This window comes from Melanotaenia boesemani, chromosome 23 (assembly GCF_017639745.1).
Source record: "Melanotaenia boesemani isolate fMelBoe1 chromosome 23, fMelBoe1.pri, whole genome shotgun sequence".
Classification (NCBI taxonomy): Eukaryota; Metazoa; Chordata; class Actinopteri; order Atheriniformes; family Melanotaeniidae; genus Melanotaenia; species Melanotaenia boesemani.
This window is the reverse complement of record NC_055704.1, coordinates 20912516-20928587: the sequence shown is the minus strand read 5'-3', so window position 1 is coordinate 20928587 and position 16072 is coordinate 20912516. Positions and strand designations below refer to the sequence as shown.

The following is a 16072-nucleotide window of genomic DNA, read 5'->3' as shown; positions in this document are numbered from 1 at the left end:
TATTTCCAGTAATATTTCCAAATAAGATATGATTTTAAGCTATTAATAGAGCAGACAAAAATATACATGTCATATCTGTGCAACTACTTCCAGTCCAGTTCAATGTTCATAATTTGCATCTGCTCCAACATTAAACCTACCTGTGTGTTGCAGTAATAACAGTAAAAGTGTTTATTTTCTCCAGCCATGCACTCTTGAATATTTTTTCTACTGTTAATAGCAGTAACCTTTGGAAACAGACTAAGTGGTCATGTCATAAAAACACAGACAACCTTTGGAAGCCATGAAGGAAGATACAATGAGAGAGGGAGAAAAAAAAGCTAACTCTGTTCCTTCTTACTGATGAATGTTTGACATTTGTGGCTACAGATTGTAATTATGTGTTTGTGATTATGTGAGACAGGCAGAGGGAAGCAAAACATAAATGTCATTTCAAAGTAAGAAGCCTACAATCTGTTTGCATATTTGTGCTGATCTGACTGTCTCTTTGAGAGTGTTGATGTGCATGTTTTTGTGTGTGCAACACTGAGCCTATCTGTGCAAATAAGCAGAGGAGAGGAAGACATAAAAAAAAAAGACACAAAGAAATTTTTCAGATAAAATGTAATCTTGTTACCCTCAGTCAGTTCAAATAAAATATGCTCATTTTTGAGACTTGAAATGAGGTCCAAAGGCCTAACAGCACAGCTCTTGCTCAGAAATGTGATAAAAATGCTTTTATTCTAGCTTATTTAACCAGAAGAAAAGCATAAAACATTAGAGGTCATGCTTTCTAAATCATGAGCATCAGTCTTATCTCATATGATCATACACCCTCTTCATCATACCTCAACTCATTTTCCTGACTGTACCAGATACAAACACACATATGAAAGAATGAGAAGCACGCGCATACTTGTATGAATGCCCAAGCACCAGCATTTGATCTCCCTAATTTTATTATTAATAGCCACGCTATTTTTAAATAAAAGGGGTCTCCAGCCCATAACATTATTAAAAATCAATTCATCCTCTTTCATCCTTTCTGTCTTTTATATTTTCCTTTTTTCTATCCTCCCTTTTGTCTCTCTTTATCCCTCCATCATTCTCTTTCCACCTGTGCCATTACAACAGTTAATCTATTGCTTTGATAACAGTGTCTGTGCCATGTTGTCAACCTCTCTGTGTCCTTCCTGCACCTCAGTAATTCTGTGCGCATTTGTTTGCTCTTCTGCATTCTCTTTACCCTTTTTATACTTCCTCTCTCTTATTTATTTTCTGTTGTGTCTGTTCTACTTACATTACACATCTATTGCAAAACATGCTGCAGTCCATTGTTACTGTATGTGTTTGTGTGAAAGAAAAACAGAAAAGAACAAAATGACCTCCGCAGTGGTGGCCTTATTTTCAGTGTCCCCTCTGTGCTTGGAGACTTAGTCACTGTGTCATTTTAATTTATTGGCTGTTTGTGTGTGTTTCTGTATATTTAGTCTTTACTCAAGGGTCTTGCTAAAAGAGCCATCAACACTATCTCGGCTCACTAGTCACAACACAAGCTGACCTTTAGTGCAACCTTGGTACAGGGCAGATAGGCACACATACAAATATGTTAAATGAAGTAAAGACGTGTGAACATGCACTGGCACCCTTTTAAAGACCTGCATGGATTCTTCTTTACATGTCTGCAAGGGACATGGGCTAAGTATAAGTTAAAAGACCAGTGTAAAAGGATGAAGTAGCATCCAAAAGTGAAGCTGTTGACTGAAACCTCCTAAAATACCACTTCTTCTAAAATGTGCCAAACATGAACAAGAATCTGCAGCTGCTAAAAATGCAAAAGGTCCTCTCTAGAACCCATGTTTGCAGACTAAAACTAGGTCATTTCACCCAGAACTAAGCAAAATTAGCTAATTTTAATGGCCTGAAGATTTGTTACGCATTCTAAGATCAATTAACTTTATATTGCCTTTTTAAGGATACAATAGCAATGAATTGTTTTATAATATATATTGTACATGCCAGTATGTGGTCCACAAGGGGAAAAGGAGAAAATACTTAGTTGGGGTTGAATAAACCATGTCCTCCAATTTTATTGTCCCGTCCCCATTGCTATAAATTTAAACTAGAAAACCATGAAAATTGTAGGATGCAGCCACCACATACTGTCAGCCTCTTTATTTTTATATGAAACATGTCCAAACCAATAGCTACAGTAGCTGCAAATACAGCAATTCTGCAACAACAGAAAACAGAAAAGTATAGCTGTGCAAATGTGTGTACAGAGTCAATGCTGGAAAGGAGACAAGCGGAAGCAGTAAAATAGGCTCAAAATGTCTAATATTCTCTTGTTAGGCAAACAAATTTTACAAGCTGCTGCAGAGTCACTGTGAGATGACTGAGACAGATGGACTCAGATAAAATACTGCAAGTCAAGTCAATCAGAAAACCAATGGAAGTTTTATTTGAACATCTCTTTCTGTGCAAGGAGCTTTTAGACTTTAGATGTGCTTAGTGCCCCAAACTGTTCCATTTCCAGGGGAAGAGAAGCACTGTTTTTGCCTTCCTGGCACTCTGTCTATGGCTATTATTTTCATCTGTCATTTTTCATGTGTTTTTTTTATCATATTTTTCCTTCTTTGTCTCTGTCTTTCTGATTACCTTTCATAACAAGAATGCAAATATGAGCATTATGTAGGGCAAAAATGATAGTACAAAACAATACTCAGACTGTAACGATTTCACCCTCAGTTTCTTTCTTTCAGCCATTTCAGTATTCATTCAGAGTTCACATCCCTTCGTCTCTTATGTTTCTGTCTCGCCAGTGTAATAACCAATTAACGTCAGCTCTTGCTTGCTCAGTTTTTTTATTTATTTCTTTATTAATTCATTTCCTATTGAAAGCAAGCTCGACTTTGACTGGCAGCTCAAGCTAATTACACTTCAAGCTCTGGGTATGCAAGACATGCTCACGCAGAAGCTCTAAAGCCCACACGTTTTTGGGCTGCATTCTGTGCAAGGTCATGCATGTCATTGCATACACAATTTAACACAAGTGCTAAATGCTTGCAAGCTGAACACACATTTAAAAAAACACCCACTGCAATGCACTCACACTCACAGGGATCAGTGTGGTACTTTTAATTAGATTTAGCCTATCAGCCTCCAGCATAGAGAGGGGAAAGTAGGAAGATTAAAGCTGCCCTCTGTAATGGCCTTCTAACATTTAATTTGAGATTATTCTGATGGTTGATGACTTCAAGGTGAATATCGACATTGAGGAGTGTGTGTTTAGACACAAATAATGATGAAGTACAGTATTTCACGTGGACGGCAAGAAAACTAGTTTAGATATGAACATTTTGTGCAAAAGTGCCTTTGAGTGTGACATTTTTAGGCAACCGTATGAACAGATAAACAACTCCCCCAATCAGCCAAACACATTTTCCACATTTGAGTGACTAAATACAGGCTGATTACAGCCTCGACTTAGCATCAGGCAAGAGATTGGACAAAATGATGACACACAAGGGAAAAACCATTTACAGATGCACCAAAGCACACAGCTTTGGAATAAAGCATGCTGCAGTTTCATCCTAGAAATATTTAGCTCCTCATGAGGACGTAATTATTTCTTTACTGCAGTGATCCATAATTTGTCATCTAATAGCATTTTACCGGCATAAATGAGATGAATGTTCAGTTGGATTTCTAAAGTGCAGCTAGGGTTTGTAAGGAAGTAGTTAAAGCAGCAGTTTTTATCTGTCATTTTTGTGGATAGATGGCCAACTCTTTTATCTACATCATGCATGCCATATCAGGCCAGTTGGTGATTCTAAACTGGCTTTATTTGTGAATGAGAGCATGCATTGTTGTCTGCATATTTCACATGACATTAAATGTCTTTTTAGGCTAAAACTTAATAGATAAATAAATCAGTTGTATTATGCTGCCATCTTGCATTAAATACAGTATTTGTGCCAACTGTAAATGTGTGTGTGGGGGGAGGGTAGTTGTGTGCAGACATATGTGTGTTTATGTGTGCTTTGTGTATTGTGAGCACCACAGAGGTTTTCCCTGAGTGGCTGCATAAAGCAGGCCGGAAGAAAAACGCTGAGTCTTTGATGCTAATATGAAGTGTCATATCTTCCCTCGCAGAGTGTGTGTATTTGTTTTGTGTGTGGGTGTATACAGTATGTGTGCACTGAGATCTTATGCAATTATGGTTCCTTTTTTTTCTCATTACCATGCTGACTGAAATGCTGACAGACATCCAGCCCTAAGCTGACTTAAGCAATCACTCTGCCACTGAGTGTGTGTGTGTGCACACACTAATTCTTGGCGTAATGTTTTGTGACTAAGAGTTCTATGTTGTAGAGGGGTTGGATACACACACACACACTGTCTAAGAATAGGCAGTTCACACAGCGCTGCTGAGGCTCAGAAGGCCAGTTACTGTAAAAGGATTTTCATAAGTTGAGTTCTGAAGGCAGAGCGGATCTGTACAGAAGGTCTTCTTCTACTCCTTCAGCCTGGGAGCCAAGAGAGAGTTAAAGTATCTCACTCTGGGGTATTAATCATCCTATTAATATTCTTTCTTCTCAAATTCCAGTTAAGTTTCCCTTTGCTTTTCCTGCTGGCAGGAAGTACTTCAACCAAAATCGTTACCAAAACTGCTGTTCCTGCCAACTGTGTTTTATTCCCACTACAAAATCAGAATTTGTAGTGATGCTCCATGACGCTGGCATCACAGAAATAACTGGCATCATATGTCAGCACTGGCTGTCAAGTTGTTAGGTTTATCTTCATCACAATAATGTAATGAAATAGTTTATTTTTACATCTTTAAACAATGCACAGGTTTGTTGTTTTGAAGCTTTAAGCCAAACAAAATCAAGTAGCCTTTTTTATTTAAATCAGACCAGCCAGCAATTTAAAATTAAAGTAAATAGTAAATGGAAAAAGTAATTGTCCCAGATTTTAATCAAACTCAGCAGATATGAATACTGTAATTTTATCTTTTACTACCTGGCCACCCTTCTTGTGCAGACACGTCAATCTTCACACAACCTTTACATCTGAGATCGTAAAACAACATTATATAAATATATATATATACAACAGAAAACAGCATCATCTGATTCTCCAATGCGATAGGGTGGCTGTTTGCAGTTATACTGGAGAGACATTAATGTAGTAATATGAGTGTCAGTTTAACAAAAGAAAAATATAGAAAAAAATATTTTGTAATTTTACATTATATTGTATTATACTTATCTGTTGTAAAACTCTAATTCTGTTTATTTTTTCTCTGCAGCCATTGGGGTCCAGATGACTCAGGAAATAATTGCATCCAAATTTTGGGCCATTGCAGCACAGGTAAGACCACATGGCCTCAGCTTGACCACAGTTCATTGCAAATCTTTCAAGCTCATGTCAAGCTTACACATTTGTTCTGCTGTGAGGCCATCATGCTCACCATTCTGTGACTGACTGCTTGCAGGCCAAATAACTGTAACCCTGTACACTGAGCATGCAGACTGCAGACCTGGATCAATATTCATTGAGAAAAACAATGTACCAGAGTCAAAAAATAAGTTAAAGAACAACATGGATGCTTGTTTTTAGGTGGAAACTTAGCAGCAGAATTCCAATTATCCACACCTCTAGGCAGATTACTTTCCCTTGTGTGGGATACTTCAGTACAGCTGACCAAAAACTGACTTGGACTAGATCCACACACAGACAAAGAAACCATGTATTCAGCCTTACTGTAGCTTAAAATACCCAGCTGCTAATCACAGCTTACACCTGAGTCACATTCAGTAACTATACATATTTTCATGCATCTGATCGTGCACTCGAACAACCAAGAAGATGGTCTTCAACACTTTGATCATTCACATCCACACTGCACTTTTAAACCCTTGATCTCCAAGGCATGCACTCAACAGTGATTTGTAGGCATGTCAAGCTCAATGGTTAACACATGAGGGAAGATGTCAGAGTTCAAACTATTCAAACTCCCCGCAGTATCCTGGTTGGATATCTTGCTTATGAAGACCTTTCTTGGACAGTTTGAATTTCCATAGCCAGAAGATGATAAGTTTGGCAAATCTTGTTAACACCAATTAAATTCCATTCAGTGTCCCTCTGATCTATGGCAGTGACTGCACATTATAAATATATTTAAACCTTTTAGCTACTGCAACTGCCTGAGATGCAGAAAAAAAAAAAAAAAAATATATATATATATATATATATATATATACATATATATATATATTGCCTGTTGCGACTCATGAAAGCATGCTAATGTGTTAAATCATGGAAAGATGGCCTCTCTGTGGAGACCTATTTTCCATAGTACATTTCTATTATTCTGCTTCTTATAAAAATGTAACTTGGTTCATTGAATTAGAATTAATGGAAAATGTCTGATGTAAAAATAACACAATACAACATCAGTCTAATACCATCTTTTTTCTCCTCTCCAACAAATAATAACCCCTACTTAATTCCTTTGAATCTACAATCATTATTATCTCTATATTAACATCTATCTGCTGTTCTGGAAAGTCCCTTAAAGCTATAAAACCCCTCTGGTATCATATATTACTGTATGACAAGACAGAAATTGTTGTAGCTTATTTTGTTTCTGCTTCAGTGATTGATAATTACAGCATGTAGACTTTCTTTAATTCAAACCTAATGCATTGTTTTTCGTATCACTGCTCTCGCCATTAAAGGAGTGCTTTATAGTGGATGATTAAGTGGCATCATTAGTTGTTTTCACTGCGTATTTTTGTGTGCACAGAGTTTTAGGATCAGTTTTAGATGAAGGATGTTAGTAACCTTTCACACCTGCAAAAAAAAAAACCGGGAGGGGGGGGTTGCTTAATTTGGCGTAACACTTTTGCTGAGGCAGGTGTTTGATGGTGTGGTCCCTCTCCTCCTCTGCTCCCATGGCTGTAAATGACAGCAGTTAAAAGGCCATTTAAGGCTGCTGGCTATCCATTAAGTGATGGATAGCTACCGCAGCTAGGCTCAGCAGCTCCCAAGTGTGTGTGTTCTTAATGCATGTGTGTGAACACATGCTGGTTTTTTGTGTGTGGTTGTGGAAGTTGGAAAAATAAAGCATTTTATGTGTGTCTGTTTGTGTCAAAACGTGGTTGACAAGGACCAAAATCATGTGTTGTTATGTCCATCATAATAAACATAAAGACCTGCATGTTAGGTTAGGTAAACAAGTCTCTCTTGTAAAGGAGACTGCGTGTCTGACTACCTGTATAAATAAAGGTTAATAAAAACCACAAACTCATTAGAAAAACTTGTAGCAGATTTCTGCAGCACAGAAAGTCGGCCCTGATGTTGTTTACTGTTTGCACCTTTCATCTTCTCCTTTATTTGATCATTGTGCCATTTTTCACTTTCAGCCTCTCCTCATCTCCTATTTTTCTAAGATAGCTTACATAATCATCTTGTCTCCCTGTCATGTACTTGATCTTCATTTCATGCAGTTTGTGTGTGTGTGTGTGTGTGTGCACTCACAGCATGTTCTTTTTTTGACTCTGTATGTTTATGTGTGAATCCATGCATATGCTTGTATGCAATCCTCTCTGCAGTCTATTTTAAGAGTTCAGCTCCCTCCGGAGTCAAGTTACTGCACCTACTGTAAATCCTAAAAGAAAGATCATCAGGGGGAAGGACAACCTACTTTAGAAGGAGTTTAAAATTAGGTTGTTTCTTTCATGAAGGGGTTAATGTCAGAGAGGATGTGCATGTTTGCCCTTCATCCTTTTGCTCTGCTAACACCTTGTGCTCTTACCTTAAAGATACATCATACTGAAATATACAGAGATAATCCTGTGGCATAAGGCCCCATATATCTCTCACAGTGCTTCTTTATTTTGTCTGACAGCGAGTTCAGAACCAGGGAGGAGCTCTGACGTGATAGTAATGAGAATCAAAAGTTGATAGATTTGTTTTTTGCTTTTTTGGGGGGTTGTTTGCCATCCCAACTCCAGTATGCTGTTTATCACACAGAGAGCACTCAGTCATTTTTTTCTTTTAAACTTTTGTTTTTATTCTGTGACGTGTTTCTAAAAACACTGCAGTCTGCCTGTTGTAATTTGAATTTAATGTCCATTGATGCAGTTGCATAAATCAAAATCATCTCAATCATCTCAATGTTTTCCCTTTAAGATTTTTATGGTTCTAAATGTGCACTCACCTGCAACTTTAATTGTGTTGGATCCTCTTTCTCAGACATGCCTTAATTGTTAGCATAGATTCAACAAGTTGTTGAAAATATTCCTCAGAGATTTTGCTCCATATCGACCTGATAGCACCACATCCATAATGAGAATCTCCTGTTACACCACATCCCAAAGATGCTCTACTATTATTATTTCACATTATCTTAATTCGTATTGTTAGCCTGGCTGTAGCTGAGGATGAAGACTGGCGTCTGCCAAGTCAGAGGACTGGTCAGACCTGGCGCTATGGGTGGGCTCCAGTGGGATATTTGCAAGTTGTATGTGTGTGTGTGTTTGCATATTTAATCTATGTGTGCATGTAACTACCCAATCCTGCGATAACTTAAAGAATACAGTGACTTCTTTAGGTTATTCTTTAAGTCATTAACTAGTTTTTGTGCCTGTGACTGTTTTCTGTCATGACGTCTTTACAGCCTCAGCATGAGAAGATTGGATTAATTTTTTTTAATGATGCAAAGATTCATTTAGGTGTGGTTACATTCTCATTTTTCCCTTCTCTGACCACCTTTTATTCACTTTGTGATGTTTCCTAACAAGGTCAGAAAAAAAAGATCATAGGAACTATTATATCACATCCCTCAGTATGTCTAGCTCCAGGTATTATTTGTTCCTTTGTGTGCTGTATCTTGCTGTATGTTTTTTTTTTTGTTTTTTTTTTAACAAAAATACGTTTTTGTTTCATATCATATTCAAAATTCTCAGTTTTAATGCCTCATATATTGTATAATCTATTCTTTTTTTTTGCTTTTTTTTTCTTTCATTGCAAAGGGTTTTTAAATTTGGGGGGAGTGTGAATTAAAGATCCTTTACAAAACACTACAATGGCTAAATGTTTGTGTAAATGACAAGAATTTTATCTGAACACAGTGGAATTATTCAGGAAGTAAGGGTTGTGATTTATTACTCAAATTCCCAGAAAAGGCACATTAACCAACACTTGAGAGAAAAATTGGATTTAAAAAGTCCTTTGAGGAGCAAGACAGAGTGTATAAGGTATAAATTTGAGTAGTACAAAACTCATGTTGTATGTAAAGTAGAAACAGAAATTTGTCTGTACAATTTTGCAGATGAATGACCATAAAAAAGAAAATCTTAACTAGAAATAAGATAAAGATTTTGCTATTCTTTAGAGTTATTATCAAGTTAGATTTTCCTTCTATTAACACTGAGTATAATGAAAAAGGCTAGTTTACATAAAAATTTAATACATACTATTATTTAGATTAAACTTTGCCATTTTGGATGCAAATGACATTAAAGTACTGGGCCTTAAAGCTGCAAATTCATCCACTTCCCTTAAACTACAAAATTACCATCAGGACCAAATTTATAAATCCTTCCCTGCATTTGGTAAGGCTACAAAAATCCTTGGTGTTGTTTGATGTTGGAAAAGAGTTTCAGGCTTCCTAAGCAGGAAGTTGTTGTATCATGATCCCACGTCATTAATTAAACGAGACATTCCACTTTCTTGCTAATTTTGACCCTCATCAAGCTTTGCCATTTGCCCTTAGTGTTTAGGAGAACATCATCTCTGTCAGTCCACTCAATTGTAGTTTATTCCAGGAGGCAGCGATGGGAAGCAGGGAGAAAGACTGACACGTTGCTGTAATAGGACTGAAAAGGATGATAGATGGTCTCATTCACACTTGGACATGGTCTGTTTATCCCAGCCATGATTCCTATGGCATGTTATCCATAGACACCATCCCCATCCTATACTGTAGACAGAAAATGTGAGCATAAAGTCATCAGGAAAATTATGAAGTTTTAACTTATGAAAGGTCATAACTTCAAGAAGGAAACACCTCATATCATGAAACATTTGGATGGATCTTATCCATCGTATTGAAAAAGTTTTTGTGTACAAATAGTACAATGTACAAAGCCCATCTGGAGGTATTTAAATAGAACATTTGATTGCATTGTTACGAGACATTAAGGCTTGGAAATAAGGTCATTAAGCCGTAGTTAGATGTTACTTAGACATGCAACATCAAATAGAATAAATGTTAGTGTCTGCTTGAAAAAGTGTTAAACTCTACTGGAAATTGTTCATGAATAATTAAAATGTTTGTCAGTTTTTAAACGTGGTGTTAGAAGAATGATTTGATCAACATTAAACAGAGACAGTTCATCTGCAGTATTGATTTAATGCGTCTTCTCTTAAAAACTCTTGTCTCTTTCTTTATGTCTCCTCAGCCAAACGACACAGACGTAAGTATCTCTCCTGATTTTCCAAAGCACCGCTCTACTTTTGCCAGAGTGAACATCTTCAACTCCCGCTGAGCTCTGTGAAGTTGGCTTTACACTCCTGATAAAACAGATTGACAACACACACAAACATGCACACAATCAAAGATGTGCAGAAACTAAAACAGGCACAAACTTGCAATCAAGGCACCCAGGAGTCAATCTGAAGGGAGAGACGCTGTATCTAACACAAATTAACCATTTTTTCACCAACACAGGCAGGTTTTTTGTTTTTGTTTTTTTTCACACATGCTCAGACACGTTTCAACACTGACAGATCATCTCTGTCCCGTTTTTCTTTAGTGTACCAATGTGGAAGGAGTTTGTCCTCTTCGCTGTGACAGATTTGTGAGTAAATCTTACACTCTGTCTCATTATTACCATTACCATTAATTATTGTTGTCAAGCTCCAATTCAGCTCAAAAACTGTCATTACGCTGTGTATTTATTATTTGGAGCCACAAACGCAGGAAACCAGCTTGTTTTGTTATTTTTTAGTCACTTCATGATGCACGGTTTGACTCATGGATTATTAATGTATCTGTGTTATCTTTGTCAGTGGCGTTTGATAGAGAGGTCTCCTTACATAACTAATTGGTTTCTCTATTTCTCTCTTCTATCAGGATCTTGAATGTTACGTGATTGACAATAATGGCTTTGTTCTCGTTTCGAAACAACTTAATGATGTAAGCACACACACACACACACACACAGAGAGAGAGAGAGAGATAATTAAACTGAAGTGCTTTTTAGTCTTTGACTTGACTTGATTGTTTGAGAGCTCTTCCACCTGTCACTACTCATTACCTTTCAAGAGAGGAAACACTCTGAAGAACAAGTCCAACAAAATTATTCGCCTTTAATTTTTTAGATATGTATTTGTAGCAGACGTCTAAGCCTTTTTCTTTCTTAGGAGAGTTCCTTTCCTTTCCTTCTTTGAACCCATTTTAAGAGGAGCATGCAAAACATCCAATCCACCAAGCAACTAAAAACAAGAGTGAACAGGAGAATATTGCAGGAGATTTTGACACATTTTTAGGGGTACTTCCCACACATTTAGCTTTGTTTCCTTATTCAACAGAAGCACAATCCTAACAAGTTATACCTAATTGTAAAGGTGACTATGCAGGCTCTCCAACGATGTATAATACAACAACAATTGGATCCTATTAAATGGGATAAAGAATTGAGCAAATGTACGTTTTCTTACTTTTTGTGCTAAGTTTATTCTACTTTTACTACATTTAATATGTAATAGCTGTGACAACCTATAGCTATATTTATATATATATTGTTATTTATTACAGAAAATTCTGTTGATTGAAATTTTACACACTTACATGTGCTTTGGAGTTTGAGGGAGAGATGTCTTTTTCTTCTTTTTTTTTAACCAAGAAGTTTCCACTGGTTGTTGTGCACAGTGTGCTATAGTGTTAAACACTTTTAAAGGTGTTAGTACATGAATTTTTTTTATCTTTGGACAGAAGTAGGCATGTTGTTTTCAGTTTCTACTACACAACAAAATCATGCATGATAATAAAAGCAAAGCACATTATGACACACATGAATAATAGATCATATAGTTCATACTGAGGTGGAAGGGACAAGAAGGGAGTTATTGTTCATCAGATAAATTGTGTTTTTGTTTGTTTGTTTGTTTGTTTGTTTGTTTGTTTTGTTTTGTTTTGTTTTGTTTGTCCTGTTTGTTTCTGATAGGTCGGACGGTTCTTCGGTGAGACTGACGGATCAGTGATGACCACGCTGATCAGAATGGGCATGTTCAAAAGGTGTGGCCTGGTTGTCTTGCTAACAGTTCAGTTGTGTTTCAGTCTGCCATGAAAAGATAGAAGGTGTCTTCTGTCTAAGTACATGGTGTATTTAAATCCAGCTCATGAATACAAATGTGCATTGTCACGCTATGTCACAATCAGCAGGATGTGGTCCTAATCAGGGTAGAAGATTATATATTTTCTTTGTTTTAAATCATCTAAACCCTAAATTCTGTGTAATCCATGTCTGTCCTGTCCTGTTCTCTGACTGTGCCCAAGGTCGTTTATCCACCCATCATGTTATAGGATATACAGTAGCTCCTCCTTGCTTCCTTTGGGGCTTGATGGCTCTGGATTTCTCTTTTTTTTCTCCATTTTAAATCTTATCAGGGATGTGCTATTTTTACGCAGCTAAAAGATTTCACCATGCTTCATTTGACACAGGGTATTACATAAGCTGTTCTGAGAATTGCTTGAACTTCTGCAATGTTGTTCATTTGCACTCACAGCATTGTGTAATAATCTTAGTGTCTTTATGCTCCTACATGTATAAGGAGCCAAAAATAAAATCTTAATATGGGGTCAGTCACATTTCTGGAAAGTACTTTTTCCAATGAGATGATTTTCTTTCTGTTTCCCCCCGGTGAAGATGGCTATATGTATAATGTAGTTTATAAAGGTTTAGTTAAGCCATAAAACTCTCTATGATGATGCCTGGAGGGAGTCAAGGGGATCAATATAAGTCAGTGTAAGGTTGTGTGTTGTTCTTGTGCTTCCTCAGGGTATCCCTGTTTGACTATCAGGCCATGTGTAAGATGGGCTCACACTCTGTCAGCAGGGCCCGGCCGCTTTTTAGTGTAAGTCCAGTCAACTCACTCTATGGAATTATTTTTCCACAGTACTCCAAACAGATGTAGCATAGATATAATCCATCCTTCTTTCTCTTCAGCCGTTCTATGCTTTGGCTTCAACCTTCAAGTGGTTTCTCTCCAACTTCCTACTGTAAGTGTTACCAATGGCAACCAGAACTGTCTGTTTCACTTTTTGCTTTAGTGTTTTTAATTTAAAATAGCATACTAATCTAACCATATGGTGTTGTTACAGATCAACTATATATAAATGTGTCCTATTGATAAGAACGTTTCTAATTAGTTATTAGTCAACGCATAACTTGTTCTTAAAAGCTTGTAATGAGTTCCACAAGCAAGATGATTAGTTTTAGCACTATGAATAAGAATATTTTATTTTATTTTATTTTATTTTAAGGAGTTGGTAAGTTTCACGTGTTTCTGCTGTTGAAAAGCCTGGCAATGTCAGCTAAATATTTTTATTTAGACTGAGAATTATAGAAAGTTATTAACAGTTATCAACTTATCAACTCCAAGTGAAACAACAGTTTCATTTTCATCTCTTTCGATGGAGTTGATAGATTCAGTAGCTTCTTTAAAAGCTAAAAAATCTAGATAGAAAAAACATAGACAGTACAAATGGATTTTTTTTCTTTATTCTATTTTACTTAAGCAACCTGTATGATGGAGAAATACATGAATTATTCAGCAAGCTGTAGCTGTTACCCTGTCAGTCTGCATTTATTCTTTGCATCCTGTCTTTTCGCTCTCCAGCTAGTTAAAGTCGATCAGTTCAGTGTCAGTTCGATGTTGAATTTAGTCTTCTCTCTTGCTCTGTTACTTTTTTCTTTCATTTCCTCATTTCCTTTGATAATGTCAAAGTGGCTTGTATGTTGATATCTAGTTGCTGAAGAGCGAAGCAGCTCCGTAAAGCAAAACACGGCTGTCACATGATGTATCTGGTCTGGAAACAAAAAAGTTGTAAATTGGATTTTCTCAGACTCAGGATGCTGAAGGGCAACGATGGCTCCAGGAATGTAAATAATTAGTGTCAATGTGCCAAATTTTAAAGTCGGAAAATTACATAGTGTTGCTTTAAACATAACTTTTACAGGTTAAGAAATTTGTTTTTAAGTAGGAATATCTTCATATGGAATTCAGTCTTCATTCAACAGGTTGTTGTCACAAAAATAACATTTAAATATAATAATTTTAAAATCAAGATTTGTCCCTTAAAGGCATTAACTATCTATTTAGTACTCTTTTTTTCCCTTTCTTTAATTGATTTCTCCTTTTCCAAAATATTTTTTTAAACTTGGCATTTTCATTCTGGAGCTATCTGTAGCTGAGACTGCACAGATGCTCACAAATAATTAAGAAGTGATATAATGATTGTCTGCTGCATATTACTTAAATTTCACTGCCAAACGCCTCATTGCCTTTTAGACCAATTTCATGTCTGACCCCTGGGCACAATATCTACCCAGCATTTCTAATAGATCATTGTGCTTCCACCAAAAAGAAGGAATATTTAAGAAACTAGTTTAAATGACACAGAACAACCAAGCTATGAATGCTACCTATCATCACTAAATAACTTGACGACCTGATTTGTTATTTGCATGACACAATTTGGGTCTTGGCCCAGTTTTTGTTGTGTTACATACATATTTTTTTAATGGTGCATGCAATACACTTGCAATCTGCTTTGGTCTATAATAACTCCCCCTCTGAGTCTGCACTCTTTTCTCTTCTGCATAAGGTTTCTACTGGAGTTTAACTTCTGTGGCCTCTGGCACACAGAGCATTTGGCTGATGGTAAGCTCACACAGAAAATGAAAATGGTTCTGTCTTTACATCTCTATATCATACTGTCCCTCTGTTTGTCATATTTATTTTTGAGCAGCCATACCTTTCAGTGCAGACCTAAACTGCATGTTTTGTAATCATTTGTATATGTTTTGTAATATGTCATCATATCCTCTAATTTCTCACTGTGGGTCCATCAATCATTATATTCATCTCCCTTATTAATGCTTCCTTTAATCCACTCAATGTCATCATCATCACCCCACCATTCAGCCAAGCCATCCTACAGTCGCTGTGAGTATCTGTCTTGTAGTGTTTTCGAAAGAGAACTACTGTTTTGCATTTAGTGTTTTATGTGTACTGTAGTGTTTATAGTACACTTCAAACGGAATAAGATTTAGTGTGTCAGATTATATAAGGCTTTCAGTAAGAGCAGACACAAATGTCAAATCCTTTAAAATGAGACCCAGGCTCAGACTTTTATTAAGGCTAATGGAATTCTTAAGTAGTTACACAAAAACATTTTTCACCATCAGCCATGTTGAATTTTGATAAGTCATAATGGCTCACCCGCCTCTCTTCAGACCTACCGTGTCACCCTTAAACACACACACATACACTGTGGCCTCAGTTTTATTTGGAGGACGTTGCAAACTGAACAGCAATAAATAAGTCTGAGCTTTTAGACAGCAGCCCTCATTCTCCTGTCACAAACTTTCAGAATTGCCACACATACATTTCTACACAAACTCATTTAAATTCTTAACGTCAGGACCTGACCCTGTCCGTTTCTCCATTAGCCTACTCTCATAAGAAGAAAGTGGAAGTGCTGCAACCGTGTGACACTGAGTACCCCAGCTTCGTTTACGAGCCGTCAGTCAAAGAGACCAACAGCATCATTAAGTGTGGACGATGCCAGAAGTAAGCACACACTCGTGCGCACTTATGCACACACAAATAGCAGCACAGTCCTCTTTAAGCCTTAGACCAGTCATATTAAATTGTCCCTCCAAAATCCATTTTCTACAGCTTTGCTCTGCTATGTTTACAGAATGCATGTGTGTATTAGTAAACGAGCGTCAGGATAAGGGAATTAAGTAGGGGAACTAAATTAGATCGGGATGCGTGGGGTTATGGAAAG

General features: G+C 36.8%; 1 protein-coding gene across 5 annotated transcripts in view; it reads left to right on the top strand.

Moving 5' to 3' along the window:
- The window catches only part of cacna2d4a (calcium channel, voltage-dependent, alpha 2/delta subunit 4a), an 84730-nt gene that overhangs the window by 66295 nt on the left and 2363 nt on the right, over window positions 1-16072 (top strand). For 4 of the 5 annotated variants that reach the window (XM_041977630.1, XM_041977629.1, XM_041977626.1 and 1 more), the window contains 10 exons: window positions 5294-5355; window positions 10455-10469; window positions 10809-10853; window positions 11129-11191; window positions 12222-12292; window positions 13056-13131; window positions 13224-13276; window positions 14885-14940; window positions 15205-15225; window positions 15732-15852. In XM_041977630.1, the coding sequence (XP_041833564.1) occupies window positions 5294-5355; window positions 10455-10469; window positions 10809-10853; window positions 11129-11191; window positions 12222-12292; window positions 13056-13131; window positions 13224-13276; window positions 14885-14940; window positions 15205-15225; window positions 15732-15852 (583 nt within the window). The remainder of the gene's footprint in view (window positions 1-5293; window positions 5356-10454; window positions 10470-10808; window positions 10854-11128; window positions 11192-12221; window positions 12293-13055; window positions 13132-13223; window positions 13277-14884; window positions 14941-15204; window positions 15226-15731; window positions 15853-16072) is intronic. The other variant, XM_041977628.1, reaches the window with a different exon arrangement.